Here is an 18,437-nt window from a genome sequence, read left to right as displayed (position 1 = left end):
ATTCAGATTTGGCTGAATCGAATCCGGACAGTGATCTGAATCAATGAATTGAATCACTGTCCCCAATTAGGGCTGAATCTGAATCCAAATCAATTATGGCCCATTTCGTACACTCTTACGTGACAATCACTTTACCATATCAATTTATTTCTTCAGCTTCTTACAGCTCACAATGATATAATTTAAATAAATAACGTTTCTGCAGAAGACTATCTACCCCTTGTCACTGCATTTTCTTAGTTTTCAGAAACTTCTTTATTTTTGCACTAAGTTAACAAATATAAAAATGGATACTGAAAACAGGACAGCAAGAATCAAACCAGGACTGCTGTCTCTCAGGGTTCATCTACCTCCATTTTTCCCCCTGTCTTTTCTTTAATATAATCCATTAAAGAGACTTCAATTAATTTTTCTAATGAAAGATGGACATTACAAACCAGCAGCATGATATCAAAGGGGTTATTGAATTTTTACAGCTGTATCAGTGGTAGAACAGAATAAAAAAAAGGACTTTTCCTATATTATTATATTTATCATTATTTTACTATTATTAAAATCAATTTAGAATTTTGACATGAAGTTCATTCTGGTTGCTGCTTCTGCTATAATGATCAAGTCACTGACTTTTCTGAATATTCCAAAGCTAGATGACAAACACTGTTTGCAAACGTGGTTGTGCTGACTGACTACATGTCTCATGTATGTAGTTACCCCACATGTACGTAGGCACAAGTCTATATGCATTTCTAAACTGGACAGCATAGAAAACAGCTGCTGTTAAACACAGCAGTAGTGCCTGTTTTAAGGTATAGGTAGCTAGCAACAGCAACATTTTAAGTATTTATGTTTACTAAAAAATAACCAATTCTCCAAGTGAAGTCAGAGTTGATGTTTTATATAGTCTTTGAATCAGCAAATACGCCAGAATATCGCACTTCTGGCCAATGGGAGGCTTATGAATCATTTTTTCTTTCCCTCCTGGAGAGAAATTCCACTGCGTCCTAGAAGTTGAACAGCATCACCAAGCCTTCAGAACTTGGGTGTGGAAGTATACGCTGAGTTGTGCTGGCAGTCAGCCATTTATACACTGATGGCGTCTGCTGAATTTTCTGCATGGAGCTTACAACACACCATGCAGTAAATGTAAATGATGAGTATGCCCACAATAGTAATCAGGATGTCAAACAGCTGTAATAGGGGTGTGACTGGCCTAAGAAACAGAATAAAAATATGGAAAAAGAAATTGCTGACAGTGAAACCTTTAAATAGCTTAGAAATTTTATAGACATTAGGGCTGGTAGGGACCTTGGAAGATCATCAAAGCCACGTAGGGTCAAAGGATCCCAAATAAATAGTTTAGATTAATAAATAGCTTAGAAATTTTAATTAAAAGCTTCTATCTTGTGTAACATTAATGCCGGTAATTGTCACCAACTCCATGTTATACACACAATATATGCGCACGTGCGCGCGCGCACACACACACACACACACACAAATCAGACTTACGGTTAAATTATTTATTTGCTCATTTTAGTAGCATTTTCAGAGCTGTAGGCATTGCTTCTATGCTCCACATTTAGCCCTACTCTAACCTCATTTTTAGTTTGCTTTTTTTCCCTTTATGTTTGTCCCCCCGACCCATTTTGCCTATATCATTTTAGAATTTGCTCTGCAGTGTACAGTCTCCTCAGTATCATTGTTTTGCATCTCCCTCCCCACTTAGATCTAGCAGAGGCCTTCCTCATGCTCAGAATCTAAACAAACACTTTTCCTGATAATCCAAAGACAGCAAATGTCTTTGTCTAATCCTTTGTCTTCGAGACAGTTCATCAGGGTCACCTCTTCCTTTTAATCTTTAGGATTACCTGGAAATGAGAGCCTGCTGATCTTGAATGCAACCCAGAATCTGAATCTGTGGCCCTTCAAAAGGGTCTATAAATACAGCACTCCTGTTCACTAACACAACCAGACATGACTTGCTTTTGCTTAACACTATGTAGTTTAGTGCTAGTCTCTCTAATGCAGTTCTTAACTATTGTATTCATCCACTGAAACAGAGTCTTAATGCAATTATCATCTTTTTAAATACATAATTTGTAAAAACCAGAGTTCAAAAAGGAAACACTGGGATTTTGGTTGCTAAGTAGTAATGGCTAAAGATGAGAACCATATTCAGAAAAGGAAGAAAGATGCAGATTTGATGCTCATAATATAAGTGATATAACCCTTTGGAATTTTACTGATCAGAAATAATCTTTATTAACCTAGGGTAGAGGAGTTAAGCGTGAATTAGAGTGAATTAGAGCATCATTCCTCAGAGTCAGATAGTTAGTGGTAGGTTTGAGGCCTAGTGGACAGTATTAAGTGAGAAAAGGTTTGTGTAGTGGTATAAGAGAAAATTCATTTATCTATGAACTCAAATAAAAGTTTTGCAGTTCTTTAAGACTCAGATTGAATTCACCACATCAGTGCAAACCCACAGGAAAACAGTTTTGTATAGATGCTAAAGGCATAATTCTGCCTGCAGTGACGTTATTACTGGTGGCAATCCACAGTATAAGAAGACCCATCTTGACTTACAGCTCCTATGGTGCAGGGCTGCCAAGAAAGACTTACATGTTTAAATTCTACACCAGGTAAACCATCTCATCTCTTTCATCCATTTTGCAAGAATCACTTTTCAGAGAATAACTGCACCACAGGATGGCAGGGGAGGAACCTAAAAAAAAAGTCTTATTTTTAACTGGTGGCAAAACTATGGCAGGAGAATCAACTAACTAGGGGTCTGGCAATCAAGTAATATTGATTTGTTTTGATATTTTGTGTAGCCCAGGGGTAATATTTTCAAAAGTGTGCAAGTTCCATTGATTTGCAATTAGGATCTGACTCCTCTGTGTCTGAGTCACTTTTGAAAAAGACACTCAAGTGTCTGTGCAATTCAACCAATACATTGGAAACATGAAGGGTTCTTTTTTGTTTGTTTTAAATAAAGACTTCTAAGGCAATTTAAAAATTAAAATATGCTGCAGAATTAAATGCAAATTCCTCCAAACAACAATCACCATAAAGTTCTAACCATCTAACTAGGTAAAATGAAGATTTAAGACAGAAAATCCTCAAATTAAGAAAACCTAAGGGGCAACGGGCACAAAAAGGGCATGCTAAAAACAAAAGCCCCGCATTAATTATGTGCGCATTAGTCATCAAGTGACTCACCATATGAAAACAACAGGTGGTTAAACTGATGAGAAAGGACATGCCCTGTATTTAAATTGACAGGATAAAAATCTTGAAAAATGAGTGTGTGATGTAAGAGTTTTGATGAAAATAGAGAAAAAAATAGAGAGCACAGCAGAGTCAGTTTTAGAGCTCTTTGGAAATAGCTTTCACCTCTTCAGGTTTCCTAGGGTGATCTCCTTTAAAATCCTTTTCATGTTCTTATTTAAAAAAGCAAATTAAGAGATAAAGCATTAGCTTCCAGCACCTATTGCAAGGAAAGGCCTGAGAAAAAGCAGCTGCTTATTTCTGATTTAAGGAGGTCTAACAGAATGTTTATTCTGTTCTCACACACCTTTGTGCTACTCATATGGTGCTTTTTAATATCTTTGGCATTGGTAGCATGTGTAGAAAGGCTGTAAATATAACCATATGCTTAGCAATATATAGTACACTCAGTTCCCATGGCCAATGGAAGATACTGAATGCACTTCTGGATGAGAAAGTGAATAAATGTGAAAAACGTGAATATCGTCACAAGAGTATAACTGATTTAGAAGTACAACTCCCATTAAAAATTTCTAAACCTTTGCTTCTAAGCAACATAAGTGCTTTTGAAAAGTCTTATCCCTTATGGCTAGGCATTTGTATGATATAATCTAAATACCTAGAAAACACCTGAATTATATACTGTATTTTGAAGAGCAGTTTCTTTTTTAATGACAGCTCATTCTACTTAGAGGTGTGTGAGATAGGTACAGAGGCAATTAGAAAAAAAATATTCTTGTTGTGCTTATTTAGTACTTTAATATTAGGAATAGTTTATTTCAGAATTCACTAAATTCATGTCCTCCAAATTCACTGCCTGTTTAAAAATATACTTTTAGGACTGTAAGAACACCAGTACCATACTGGGTCAGAAAAATGGTCCAGCATCCTGTCTCTGACAACAGCAAGTAATAGATATTTTAGAGAGAATATATGAATAGGGCATGTCTAAGAAACCCAACATTTTAAATAATTTTGTTACAGACAGAATGGTTTCCATAACTAAGCTAAAATGAACGAGAAAAAAAATGGCTCACCAAAATTTTTTTTAAAAGACATGGAAGACTCCACATGGATAAAGGATGATTTATCCTTAAAGCGAGAATCTGAAAAGAGCATGAAGTACTTTTAAAACAGTAACAAGGTTGTGGCTTTATTTTTTAAATTTTATTCCTCCCAAGTTCTTGGTGAATTACTAATTGATCTGAAAGAAAACAACTGCTTTGAGTTTAGAGCTTTAGGCTAGGGACAGACATTATACATAAACTAGTTTAAATGATCAGAAACTGGTTTAAACCTTTAACAGAACAGACATTCAGTGCACATAAACCAGTTTCAAAATGGCCAGAACTGATTTGAGATAAACCTGTTGAATGTGGTATCAAACTTAACTGATCTGGCTCAAACCGGTTTATGCAATGTCTTTCCCAGACCTCTTGCTGATTTAAGATAAACCAGACTCCTCCAGCATCCCAGCATGCTCTCTGGGATGGGCAGGGCTCTCTGCTCCATAACAGGGCTGCCCCTGTCCCTCTAATTTCTAGCTGGAGCAGGGACTGGCCCTAGCGGAGACACTGGCCAGCATATCCCCATTAAGGCAAAGTGGGCAGGGAGGGGGTTAATTCTTCCCTCCTTCCCCTCTTCCTCTATCACAGCTAGGGTCAACCTGTCTGCTGGGGAGCAGAGGAGAGGGGACTACTGCGGTGGCCCCTGGAGTTGGCAGACCCCAGTGGCCGGGAAGGGACAGAGGGAGGAATTAACTCTTCTCCCTGTCCCTTCACCTTAATGGCGCCATGCTGGGTTGGTTGTCCCACAGAGTGGGGAGGGAGGCTCTGTTCTGTGCTGGGGGGACTCTTCCCCCTCCTCCTCCTCCCAGGGTGGGGAGGGGGACTTTGTGAGGGGACTCTTCCTCCTCCTGCCCCCCCCCGCCGCTGCAGGGCTGGGGGGGGAGGGGCTCCATGCAATGCTTCCTGGCCCCAGAGTGGGGGTGGAGAGCAGGGGAAGGCTCTGATCCATGCTGGAGGGAACTCTTCCCCCTCCTCCTCCTCCCTCCGGAGGGGCAGCGGGAGTGCGGAGTTCAGCTGGACAAGATGTGGGTGTACATGTGGACGTGAGAGTGGGGGTGTGTAGAGACCTGCACACCTCTTCCCCCCCATGGCGTGCATCCCCAGCTGCCTGGCAGCAGCAGCAGACAGGAAGGTCAAGGTGCTCATGCCCGGTGCAGGTACAGCTCCAGCCAGCACTGTGTGGGAGGAGGGAGTGGAGCTTGCCTTATCCCTGTGGCTCTGTTCCCTGAGCCTGCAGCTCCAGCACTCACAATGAGGGAAGCCCCACACTGGAGTCAGCTGCTTCCCCTGCTCCTTGCCATGCAGGTCCCCACACTCTTCTGGGAATGAAGGGAGCCCTGCCCCTGCTTCCCGGCAGAATCCAGCGCAGGGCTTCCCCTCTGTGAGTGAGGAGCTGCAGGCATGTGGCGTGGAGCCCCAGGGATAGAAGCAGCTGGACAGGCTGCATGGGGCTGCGTTCCTCACCCCCAGCACAGTGCTGGCTGCCTCTATTGCGACTCACTGTGGAAGGGAATCCCTGCACTGGACTCTGTGGGAAAGTGGGGGAGGGGGTCCCTCCACTCCTGGCAGAGTGTGGGACCTGCACAGCGGGCAACAGGGGAAGAAGCTGGTTCCAGTGCAGGGCTTTGCCCACTGTGAGTGCTGAGCTCCGCTCCCTCCCCACCACACAGCACTGGCCAGAGTTGTGCCTTTCCTGGGCATGAGCACCCTGACCTCCTTGCCTGCTGCTGCTGCTGCCAGGCAGCAGGGGTGGCACACCATGGGGGGAGTGTGTGGGGGTCCTTACACCCCCCCCACCCTCCCTTATACCCCATACATCCACACCCTGCCCAGCTGAGTTCTGCACTCCCGCTGCTCTTCTGTGGGGAGGAAGAAGAGGGGGAAGAGTTACCCCCAACATGGAACAGAGCCTCTCCCTGCCCTCAGGGTGGGGGAGGAGTGGGGGGGGAAGAGTCCCCCTTTGGGGCCAGGCAGCCTCACAGACCTCCTCTCCCCACCCCACCATGGTGGTGGGGGAAGGAGCCCCCCCCCCAGCACTGGACAGGGCCCCCTTCCCAGCCCCACAGCAGTGGGGGAGAGGGAGGAGGGGAAAGACCCAATCAATTCAGACTTAGGCTTTATGAATATTTGTCCCTAGTCTTAGAGGAGTTGCTTTTCAAGCTTCCAAGTGCTCTGCAAATGGTCTTAAAATCTGATCTCTCACATCCATTGTATTTCTTTTAATCATAAATATCATATGGAAATCATTAAGAACTCATTTACACTGCAAGATCTACTGTGTTACAGGATCCCAGTGCAGCACAGCAGTGTTTGAAACACGGTTCATTTTCACAGTGCTCAAGCTACATTTTAATCATGTTTGGAAATCACCACTGCAGATTTGAACTCCACGTGGCTGCGGAACAACACAAACAAGCTTTAGTTCTGCCACAACACACCAGACCTGGTGGTGGAACAACTAGTCTAACTGAATCCCTCAACAAAGGTTTTTATAATATACACCTAGAAGCCTTGTTTTTTGTTTTCAGATAAATGCGCCTCAACAGATACACAAACACTTAAGTACTCTTTTTCACACAAGCACATCCCTCATCCATATACAAGTATCATGGTCAATGAGCACTTCTCTCCACTCTTGATTCCTTAAATGAACTATACTTCTCTACCACCTTCTCCAGCCCCACTCACAAATGTCCTCTCTTCTGTACAGTTTGCTATGAAGATAAACACATTTATGTGCCCAGCTCATAGCAAGCGTGAGGAGAATACATTCTAGAGCCAGCAGTCCCTCACAAAGGAGCCCTGATGACAGCTCGGCTTATGTTAACGTTGGAGATGTTTATGCTCAAATCCCTTCGCTGATTTCCACTGTTGACAGCCTTGCTCATGGAAAAGCAAAGTGGCTTAAACTGGGGTGTTGTATAAGATACAGGCACTCACCGCTGTCTGAGAAAAAACACTAATGAACAACTGGATGGAGCATTAATATTAAGAGATTTTTTTTTTAGCAGAGAACCTGTGCTTGCATTCTTTAAAACAAATCTCTTCAAAGGAGATGCCACAAACCTTCTTTAACAAAGAGCCTAGCACTTTTCCCTTTGCAATTTATTAGTTTGGATGCACAAGGTTCCAAAGTACAGAATATACACTGAAGTTCTCCCAATGCATCCAATCTCAGCGATGCTAATGGCTGAAACTCAAACAGAAAAGAGTTAGCATTTGTCAGCCAATGTAGATGTTACCCTGACTCCAGGAACAAGAAAAGGGAATGCCAATGACTTAATCAGCAAAAATTGACTAGAAATGCCCTCACAAAAGAAGGGAGTTATGCCAGCAATGAAGAAAAACCTGGGCTGCGGAGTTTTGGTGGACTTTTCTCAGGGGATGTGGGCCCCCAGATCTGCATGCAGGATGACAGCAGGCTGCTGCTGCTGGCTGGGGCCAGCGCCAGCACCCGAGCCTGCCCGGAACAGCCAGAACTAAGAGCTGGGAAGAACCCAGTACCGGTACTGGCCCCAGCCAGCAGCAAAATCCTGCTGTCATCCCGTGCGCAGATCTGGGGGCCCATGGGGCTGTACCAGACTTCTTCTTGGGGGGCACGGGCCCCGGATCTGCCTGTGGGATGACAGCAGGTTGCCGCTGCCAGCTGGGACCAGCACTGGGCACAGCCTGTGCCAATCACCGGGAAGACTGGTGCTGCCGCTGGCCCTAGCTGGCAGCGGCGGCAGCATGCCATCATCCTGTATGCAGAACCAGGATCCCCAGATCTGCATGGGGCCAGCACCAGCACTGGGTTCTTCTTAGTGCTGGGCGCAGGCTGCACCGGGCAGACTGGGGTGCTGGCCAGCCAGAAGCAGCAGCATGCTGTCATCCTGTGCACAGATCCAGGGGGCTGTGCCTCCTGTGAAGAGTCCAGCACAGCCCTGCAGCTCTCCCGGGGGTCGTGGGCCTCCAGATGTGCGCACAAGGTGACAGCATACTGCCACTGGTGGCTGGGGCCAGTGGCAGCACCAGTCTTCCTGGCACTCATCCCAACCAGCAGCAACAGCCTGCTGTCATCCTGCGCATATATCCAGAGGCCTGCACCCCCTGGGAACAGCTGGGGGATTGTTCAGGGACCTGGGGGGCGCAGGCCCCTGGATCTGCATGCTGGGAAACCTCACGTGCAGGTCAGGGGCCTGTGGTCCTTGGCAAGAGCTAGGGAAATGATCAGAGAGCTTGGGGAATCAAACGGAGTGCTCGATATCAACATCAGAGCAGTCCTTCCCCCCTTCTTCCCCCCAGCTCCTTAGTTTCTGTTTAGCTGCAGGAAGCCCGGCTTCAAAATTTAAAACATTTCAAGTGCCCTTGTTTCATTCTGAAGCTGTTTCGGAGCCTTTTATTTCATTTTGATTTTGCTGTTTCAAGCCTTACGCAAACTGAAACAGCTTTGAAATGAAACACTTGTAGAAATTTCTCACAGCTCTAGTATTCATCACATGAAAGAAATCTGTAAAGTCTCGATTAGTAGACACTGTGGTCCAGGCAAAGACAGTATGATGATACAGAAACTCAAAATGCCAGAAGATGCACATCAAGATGAAAAGCTGGCAAACGAATCCATTGTCTAGTCTCTACTATATATCAGTTTAATGCTTCTGAGAATTATCAAATGCGGTCAGAAAATGAGGCAAGTTATTCTTCTTTTTGTCTTGAGCATGGATTAAAGTTTCAATCCAAGGTTAGCTAGACTATGCCTTGGACTGCATTTTTTTTTTAAATATTTTAAAATCCATCCATGTAAACACACACACACACTGTATAGTTTATATACACAAGCCCTCAATATTATATTATAATCTTCTGCATTATTTAGAGCATGTATCTATACAGCAAAGTATTCACATTAGTCCAGTAACAAAAACAATACTATACACAACACACCTTGGAGGGAAAGAAATGTAGTAAAGTAGTATTACATTAAATATATTTGTAATGAATTACAAAAATAACCATGAAACCTAAAAGTGGCCTGATAAAAGTCTGTCCTTGATATGCAGCTCTAGTATTCTATAAATATAGGGAAGCAGAATTTAGTAATCTTAGTGCATTAAACCCTATTAATTTTTGTTTGTATGAAACCAAGGAATGAATAGTCAAAAAAGCTCTATATACTTTAGTGAACATTAGGTCAATTTACTGGCATGCTGTAATCACATACATAATTGGAGATTTTCGTATTCAGCTCAACAATCAAATGTGAAACCAACCCAGCCCTTTTGGCTGGAGACCAAGGACAACAACATACACACACCCAAAGCTACGAGAATTTCAGTGCTTTTATATATATATATATTGGGACAGTATTCCCCGATTACATTGTCAAAGCTAAATGACCAGAGCTGCAGACTAAATTTAGAACCTCCAGGGCCGAAATCATCCATAACCTGTTTTTTGGCACATCACTGCTAGAAACAGGCATTTTGAAAGCTCAGGGGATACCATGCTTCACTCGGCCTACTTAGCAAGGACAAAAAACCCCACATCTAGGACTCAAGAGGAATACAAATACTATATAACTAATAGAACAGCCTCTTCCTCTGCTTCTTCTCATTCCCAATCCATTCAGTTAACCAGCTACTAGGAAACAAGCTGGAGTCTACAGTACATACTGTAAGCCATATTTAACAACTATGAAAGACAAAATGGTATTTAACAAAGGAAGTGACTTTGCTGTTTTTGTCCCACCTGTTAAAATTGGTATCTTAAGCTTTTTAATGAAATATGTATTAAGAGTTCAAAACTGCTTGCCTAATGGTAGAACATCATTCTATAATTTAGAATTTATACCCAAAGTATTAAAAGGTCACTTCGTTTTCAGTGCACGTACGCAGTGATTTTCAGAATTACTCAGCATCAGAGAGAACAATGGATGTTAACCCATTTTTATGAACAGGGACTTAGTATTTTTTTATTCAAATTATTTCTGTTCCTCTCATTCTTTCTCACTTGATTTAGCTTTTGATGGCCTTTGGATTCCTTCTTTTATCCAAAAAGGAAAACAAATTGTATAATCCATATGACTTCATGAAATCTTAATGCTTTTTTTTTTAAGGCCAAATACCATTATAGTTTTATATTAGGTGATAAAATCCTGTTATCTTAGTTGCTCTGTAGCTCACTGTTAATGCTGTGAAATGCTTCCAAATGTTACAAAGCTTCCCACATCCTCCTTGTCTTTGAAGTCTTTCAGAAATGCTCATATTTTATGGAAGCTAACATTAAGCTGCATGAAGGTTGCAAACAGAACATTTGGCCAAAGGAATGCTACAATGAATGAATTAGATCAGGAGTTTTCAAACTGTGGTCCGTGGAGCACTTGCTGGTGGTCCACAGACAGTTTGCTGGTCATACTGTGCAATCTAACCTCATTTCCATCTGCAAAATGGAATGGTATTGAGGGACCTAAAATTTACATACACATACACACACTTGCATATATATCTGGAAACATATAAAGTAATAGTTGGAAAGGTACTCTCTCTATATATCTAGATAGGTAGATAGGCTACCTTTCCAAATACTACTTTTCCATGTAAATCATTTTAGTCGCCATGGGTGATCTGTGATAGCACATGGGAAGGGAGCCGGTGCAATCACAAATTCCAGGGGAAGAAGTCCATGAAACTATCACAGTCCACACTGCCATACAGTTCAAAGCTTAAATTTGATTCAAGATTTCAGACACCAAGATATTCCTGTATAGTAAAAAGAACTATACTAAGCCAAGATAGGGTTAACATATTCCCAGGTCCATAAAAAGAGGAATAATGTGAATACCTGGCTGGGGGGGCAGTCGGGTGGAAATATGATGGTGGGGGAGGCAGCGAGCCCTGCCCCTGCCCATTCTGTTGCTCCTCACTGATAAACCACAGCCCCCCCAGCCCTGCAGGTGCCCCTCACTCCCAGTCCACTGCCCTCTGGTGCTGCCAGTACCCCACACACCCAACCCGTAGTCACCTGCCTCCCGCCACCAGTGCCCCTCACTCCTGACCCACAGCCCCCTGCTCCCCTCCCATCCCTTGCTCCTGATCTACAGCCCTTTATCCCCCATAGCCCCGTGGTACCCCTCACTCCCAACACGCAGACCCTGCCCCCCCAGCCCTGACAGTGCCCCTCACTCTGGACTTGTAGCCCCTCTGCCCTCCGGTGCCCCTCATTCCTGATCCACAGCCCCCAGCCCTGCTGGAGCCCCTCACTCCTGACCCACAGCCTCTTACACCCCCAGCCCTGCTGATGCCGTTCATTCTGGCCTGCAGTCCCTGTCCCCTCAGCCCTGCTGGTGTCCCTCACTCCCAACCCTCTGTACTCTGCTCCCTGCTGCCTCTGCTCACCCTCCCACTGCTCCCACCAGCAAAGCAAAGCAAAGCAAAGTTGCAAACTCAGCTCTCAACCGTGCATCATCGTACTAGGTATTCTGGGAACTGTAATTCTACTTAGCAGCAGCCATTTTGAAAACTGATGGGGGAGGAAATCCTGGACAGTTTCCTTGCATTTTTAAAACCCACCTGGACACAGCATAGAGGGCCAAAAAAGAGGACGTGTCCGGGAAAACCCAGACGTATGATAACCCTAAGCAGAGATGACAGTCCCTCACACCAAAATGGCTAGACTGAATCTGTCATAAGCCTGAATACGTCCAACAAGGTAAAAGAGAGAGAATGCATGAGAAATAGTAAAAAATAGTAAAATATTAAGCCAAAATTGGGAAATTAAAGTTCAGCAATTTAGCCAATGAAGATCTGAAAGTAAAAGCAAGAATGTACAATAGATGATATGGAAGAAAAGGAGTGAAATTAAAATTAACACAATTCAAGAAGTGCACACTGAAAAAATAAGTCAATACAAGTGAAGAAAAGGTGGGGATCTGAACTCTAATGAAGCAGTCTTGTTTCAGTTTTTCCCCTGTGGTATGGCCTCAAATCCTTCCTAGAGGACATGAAGGAAGTGGTATAAAAAGCTCTTCGTAATGAAGTGGAACAGTGGGCTTCTGGTAATTTTTCCCCAAATAAAGATAATCAATATTTACAGATTTTAGAATCTTTAACTTTCACTGCATTCTCCAATAGCTGAGGTGTTTTAAAACTATTCTTTCCTTCCCCTCCCACTTTCAGTTTTGAATATTTCATTAAAGCTGTTTTGTTAATTCTGAAGACAGCCAACTTAAGTTGTTTACTTCAAAGCTCACTTTTAACCATACTGGAGCACATAAATGCCCAAGGACCCCAGGCAGCAGAGCAGGGATGCAAGGATGGGGGGGGCGGGGCGGGAGGCAAGGCTATTGGCCTTTTTTTGGGGTTTTGTTATTCAAAATTAATCCGTCATTCTTGACAGGCAATTCACTAGTATAAAATACTGGAATACAGTTTAACCTGCTCTAGTTCAAAAAAAGGTGCAACTAGCAAAGTTTGTGCTCTAGGCTCGCATTTCCGAAGCCTGGTATTCACTCGCACCCCCTGCCAGCACCACCCCTTTCCATAGCCACCAGCAATAGGCAGTGGGGAATACAGCAGCAAGAGAAGAGCTAGTTGCAAGAGGGTCCCTATACCCGACTGCTGCTGCTGCAGCAGCACAGACTGCTCGGAGAGGCCTCTATTCTAGTGCTCCATTTAAGTGTGCACCTGGGGCTTGTGCCCCACTCTCCCACCCGTAGTTAAGCTACTGGGGTCATCACTATTTTTGTAAGTGCTAAGGTGAATTTCACCAAAGTGGCGAGATTTCTGTGAGTGGGCACATGGCTTTGGTTAAGCTGTGCAGTGAGTTTTGGTCAATTCAGGTTTACTGTACCTTTCATGGAAGATTATGTCAGAAATGGAAATCTCCAGGAAAAGTGGTAGGAAGAAAAAATAAATTTAAAGACTGTGTTTACACATGTCTGGAAGTGGGGGATGGGGGACACAGAGGGCATTTTAATTAGAGCAGTTCCTGGACAGCTACTGTAATTACAGTGGCTCACCATCACCTGCAATAATTTCCTGTGTATTTCAAAATGGCCACGGGACGGGACACTTTATCTAGAGCTCATACAATGAGCTCTAGATAAAGCACCCCCATGGTCATTTTGAAATGTGTGTGGGCTTAATACAGGTGGTGGTGAGGCGACACTGGAGCATTCTAGTTAGAATGTGGAGCAGACTTGATTAATTGAGTCTGTTCCAATGCATTCTAATTAGAATGTGAACAAGCATGTCTACAGGCACCCCAAAGGTCTAAGATAAAGTATCATTTACTTGTTCTCAGAGTTCAGTGTGATAAGTCAATTGTTTCTTGACAAAATAAAGTCATAGATTAAACAGTGAGACTAGATTCTATTCCACCTATTAGGTATGTAATTAGACTTAGGCATCTAAGTAAAATCTTATTCTACCATACTTGAGTCCTCCCTTGAGAATTGCCAAGGAGGAATACTCTGCTCTGGTTCAGACCTGCAGAGAGCAAACCAGGAAAGCCAAGGCTATGATGGAACTCCAGCTAGCTACAAATATCAAGGAAAATAAAAAGTCCTTTTTTAGATATGTGGGGAGCCGGAGGAAAAGCAACGGCAACACTGGACCCCTGCTGAACTAGATGGGGCAACTGACGCCCAGTAAAAAGCAAACTTGCTAAATGGGTATTTTGTGTCAGTATTTCACCAGTCCCATGGGATGGCCCTGCCCACTATGGGATTCCTTGCACTCCATCTAAGCTGACCTCGTGAAGGAACACCTCGACAGGCTGGATACCTTCATGTCAGCTGGCCCTGATGGGTTACACCCAAGGGTACTCAGGGAGCTGGTGAGCATCATAGCTTAGCCCCTGGCACGGATCTTCAAGAGCTCTTGGCGCTCTGGTGATGTGCCCAAAGATTGGAAGAGGGCCAATGTCATGCCTATCTTCAAGAAAGGGAGGAAAGTAGATCTGGCTAACTAGAGGCCCATCAGCCTGACCTTTATCCTGGGGAAGGTCTTGGAATGTTTTAACAGACTAGCTGAAGGCAATATCCTGCAGGATACCCAGCATGGGTTTGTTGCGGGTAGGCCCTGCCTGACCAATCTCATTTCCTTTTATGACCAGGTGACTTGTCACCTGGACAAGGGGCAAGAGATTAACGTTGTATATCTTGACTTTAAAAAAAGCCTTCGATCTGGTATCCTATGATCACCTCGTGGCTAAACTGGCTACCTGTGGCCTTGACCTCACCACTATCCGCTGGCTGGGAAATTGGCATTGCGGTAGGACCCAGAGGGTGGTGGTCAATGGGAGCCAATTGTCTTGATGCGCTGTGACCAGTGGGGTCCCTCAAGGCTCTGTCCTGGGGCCTATACTATTTAACATCTTCATCAACGATGTGGACATTAGTGTCAGAAGTGGGCTAGCCACATTTGCCAACAACACCAAACTCTGGGGTAAAGCATCCACACCTGAGGACAGATAGGTGATCCAGGAGGATCTTGAGAGATTCGAGAACCTAATGGTGTTCAACACCAAAAAATGCAAGGTTCTCTACCGTGGGAAGAAAAACCTGCAGCATCCTTATAGGCTCAGCAGTGCTACGCTGGTTAGCACTACAGATGAAAAGGATTTGGGGGTCATGGTTGACCACAAGATGAACATGAGCCTTCAGTATGATGCTGTGGCTAGTAAAGCGAGCAAGACGCTGGCTTGCATCCTAGATGCTTCTCAAGTAAGTCATTCTCTCATTGTACTCGGCCTTGGTGAGGCCGCAGCTGGAGCACTGCATCCAGTTTTGGGCTCCACAATTCAAAAAGGATGTGGAGAAGCTTGAGAGGGTGCAGAGGAGAGCCACGTGAATGATCAGATGTCAGGAAAATAGCCCTTATGATGAGAGGCTGAGAGCCATGGAGCTCTTCAGCCTGGAAAAGTGCAGGCTCAGGGGTGATCTGGTGGCCACCTATAAATTTATCAGGGGTGTTCATCAGGATCTGGGGGAATGTCTGTTCACCAGAGCGCCCCAAGGGATGACAAGACTGAATGGTCACAAACTCTGCCGCGACCGATTCAGGCTGGACATAAGAAAAAACTTTTCCACTGTCCGAGCCCCATAGTTTTGGAATAGACTGCTGCCGGAAACAGTTCAAGCACCCACTCTGAATGCCTTCAAGACACATTTGGATGCTCATCTTGCTGGGATCCTATGATCCCTGCTGACTTCCTGCCCCTGGGGCAGGGGGCTGGACTCGATGATCCTCCAGGGTCCCTTCCAGCCCAAATGTCTATGAAATCTATGCAATCTATGAAATGTGTCGATACAAAAAGTGGATAGGTCCTCCTCCTCATTGATTTTGTGACCCAATCTTAAGAGCGAGATGTGTGTTACTAAAATAGATGTATGAATGGATTTTCAGGGTGTTGACACAGTGGAAGAGGATTACATTTAAGACACCCAATAGGTGGAACAATATCCGACTCATCATGTTCACTTTCTTAGTGAGCATCTTCATTCATGGTAATACCTATTTTGGAGCTAGCAATCTCCTCTATCAAACAAAAACCAAGAACAACAAACAAAAACCCAATATTCCATTTTGATAAGCTACAAGACTGAAGCCACAGGACGGGGTAGGCAACGTTTTTTGCCAGAGTGCCGAGAACCCCCATAATGCTTACCTTGGAAGTTGCCGGAGTGCCGGCATGCTAGAAAAACAAAATGAGGGCAGGGGGTACATGGCAGGATGACCTGCTTGTGCCCCTTGCCCCCCACCCAAAGCCCCTGCCCCCCAGCTCTGCTCATGACCTTTGCCTTCTACCCAAAGCCCCTTCCCTCCCAGTCTGGGCTCTGTGGCTGTTGGCAGCTACCTAGAACCTGGGCCAGCTGCAGACATCTGCTGCCTCTCCGCCACGGCCCCAGCTGCCTCCCAGCCCCAGCCCCAGGCTCTGGGGAGTTGGCACATACCAGCAATGCTCCCTGCTGTGCTGTCCTCACCATTTCTGCAGAGTAGCATTGGAACCTGGCGTGGCAGGGCACAGCAGGGGATGCAGAAATCTCCCTGCTCCCCACTACCCTGCCACACTTCCCTCATGTGCATGGGAGCAGCATGGGCAGCAGAACAAGGCTGTGCCTCTCGCTGCTGCCCATGCCTGCAGGGGAAGTGTGGCAGGGCAGCAGGGAGCTTTCTGTGCCCCCTGCTGTGCCCTGCCATGCTAGGTTCCAATGCTGCTTTGCAAAAGTGGCAAGGCCAGCGCAGCACGGAGCGCTGCCAGTACGTGTTGCCTTTCTGGAGCCTGGGGCGGGTTCTGGGGCTGGGTGGCAGCTGGGGCCGGGTGGAGAGGCAGCAGATATTTGCAGCTGGCCCAGGTTCTGGGTACCTGCTGATAGCCATGGAGCCCGGGCTGCTTGCAGTAGCTATCAGCAGCTATCCAGAGCCAGGAGGCTACAAACAGCTGCTGCCCTCCCACCCCTGGCCCCGGCCCTGGGCTCCGGGCTCTGGGAAAGCAGCAGGTGCCGGCACTGTGCCCCTTGGGGCCAGGGCCTGGGTTGGGGAGGCAGCAACTGTTTGTAGCCTCCCGGCTGCAACTGGCCCTGGCTCTGGGTAGCTGCTGATAGCCACAGACCCCGGGCTGCTCCCAGCAGGGCTTGCAGAGTCCCAGCTGCCTGCTGGGAGCAGCTCAGGCTCCTGGCTGGCAGCAGCTACCCAGAGCTGGGACCAGCTGCAGCCAGGAGGCTACAAACAGCTGCTGCCTCCCTGGCCCCAATGGGTGCTGAGGAAAATGGTCTCACGTGCCATGCTCAGCATATGTGCTGGGGGTTGCTGAAACTTGCCATAGGGCAATGTTTACAGGCAACTGTTCTTACAGAGAAAGCCAAAGCATCAGCTTTTCTTTTCCACTTGTCTAGTTGTCATCTTGGAAAAAGCAACAGATTCCATAATTTAGGGCTTACATCTCCAGTTTCATTAAATAGTAGTCAGTTTTTTTAGTCTGTTCAGGTTATTCAGAATGTCTCTTGTATGTCCAATCTCATTTACTGCACTGGTTTGCAGCAAATGTCTTGTCACATATGCTGGGGAGATTAATATACGTGTCTGGCAAACTTTAGGAACACCTTGCAGCAGTTACATGATGATTGCTTCAAACCCATTTTCTGACCTGACTTCACATCATTACACCTGTGATATTTTTCTGTACTCTCCAACAAAAAATTCATGACATTTACCAGACGTTTACAACTCTTAGAGCATTTTATTCACCTCTATTCCCACCATTTCACTTGCAGTTATCACTTTCCAACTACTTTTATTCCCAGTCTCAAAGTACTTCTTCAGTAACTTTAGAGTACTTTTAATACAGAAGCTCACTGCTTTGTTTCCTGCCAGTCATCTCTTTTACCATCTGATATGCTAATACTGGTCATGCTTAGCATTTTCTTGGCTGTCTCAGGGAAGCTATCCTTCTATAATTTGCTTTTAACTCAGATACCCAAAAATATATATCGGTTCATAAATTTTCTTCAGGCTCTGTGCTCATAGGTCAACTATATCCTGACACAAAGCTCAAATCTTCAGTAAATCAGCTTTTTAGATTCAACAAATATTTATTGTGAAAGCATATTCAAAATCAAGGTCTTACCTGAACAGAGTTGTTCAACTTTTGTGTAGTTTAAAGCTAGTATGTCATTAACCCATGCAATGATGTCATGTCTGCTCATAGTCTCTTGAGTTATAGAGGTAGAATACACGTTGACCGCCATTCCCCAACTGGAAAAAGAAAAAAGGTAAATAAATAAGTTAGGCTTCCTGTCATCTGAATGACTTTTCTAAATACACTGACATTTTGAAGCTTGCTTTTTTTTATTAAAGACAGAGCCGGGAAGGAAAGGCTGCATCACTACATAGCCTCTTCTCTTTTCTAGAGAAAGAAGGCTAACTCCATCTTAATTTCTAGTGTTTTATCAAGTTGCCATTTCCCCAACAGTTATCTGCAAATGGCAGCTGAAAGAAGAATGTACTTTAAAGAAGGAATATCATAAAAATATGTCATGTTCAATCAGGTTATGGGGGAGGGGGGTTGTTGGGGTTTTTTTGTTTTTGTTTTGTTTTTTTTTAACTGTACACCAAACAGAAACCA

General features: G+C 44.8%; 1 protein-coding gene across 5 annotated transcripts in view; it reads right to left on the bottom strand.

Annotated features, from left to right (window-relative positions):
- Nucleotides 1-18,437, bottom strand: part of MAPRE2 (microtubule associated protein RP/EB family member 2) — a 138,033-nt gene that overhangs the window by 38,300 nt on the left and 81,296 nt on the right. For 4 of the 5 annotated variants that reach the window (XM_090039927.1, XM_090039924.1, XM_090039926.1 and 1 more), the window contains one exon: nucleotides 17,940-18,067. The exons of the other annotated variant lie outside the window; for it this stretch is intronic. In XM_090039927.1, coding sequence (XP_089896053.1) covers nucleotides 17,940-18,060 — 121 coding nt within the window. In that variant the 5' untranslated portion in view covers nucleotides 18,061-18,067. The remainder of the gene's footprint in view (nucleotides 1-17,939; nucleotides 18,068-18,437) is intronic. 5 annotated transcript variants of the gene reach the window in all.

This window comes from Crocodylus siamensis, chromosome 3 (assembly GCF_052110815.1).
Source record: "Crocodylus siamensis isolate JL-2025a chromosome 3, ASM5211081v1, whole genome shotgun sequence".
NCBI classification, from domain to species: Eukaryota; Metazoa; Chordata; order Crocodylia; family Crocodylidae; genus Crocodylus; species Crocodylus siamensis.
This window is presented reverse-complemented; position numbering and strand designations above follow the sequence as displayed.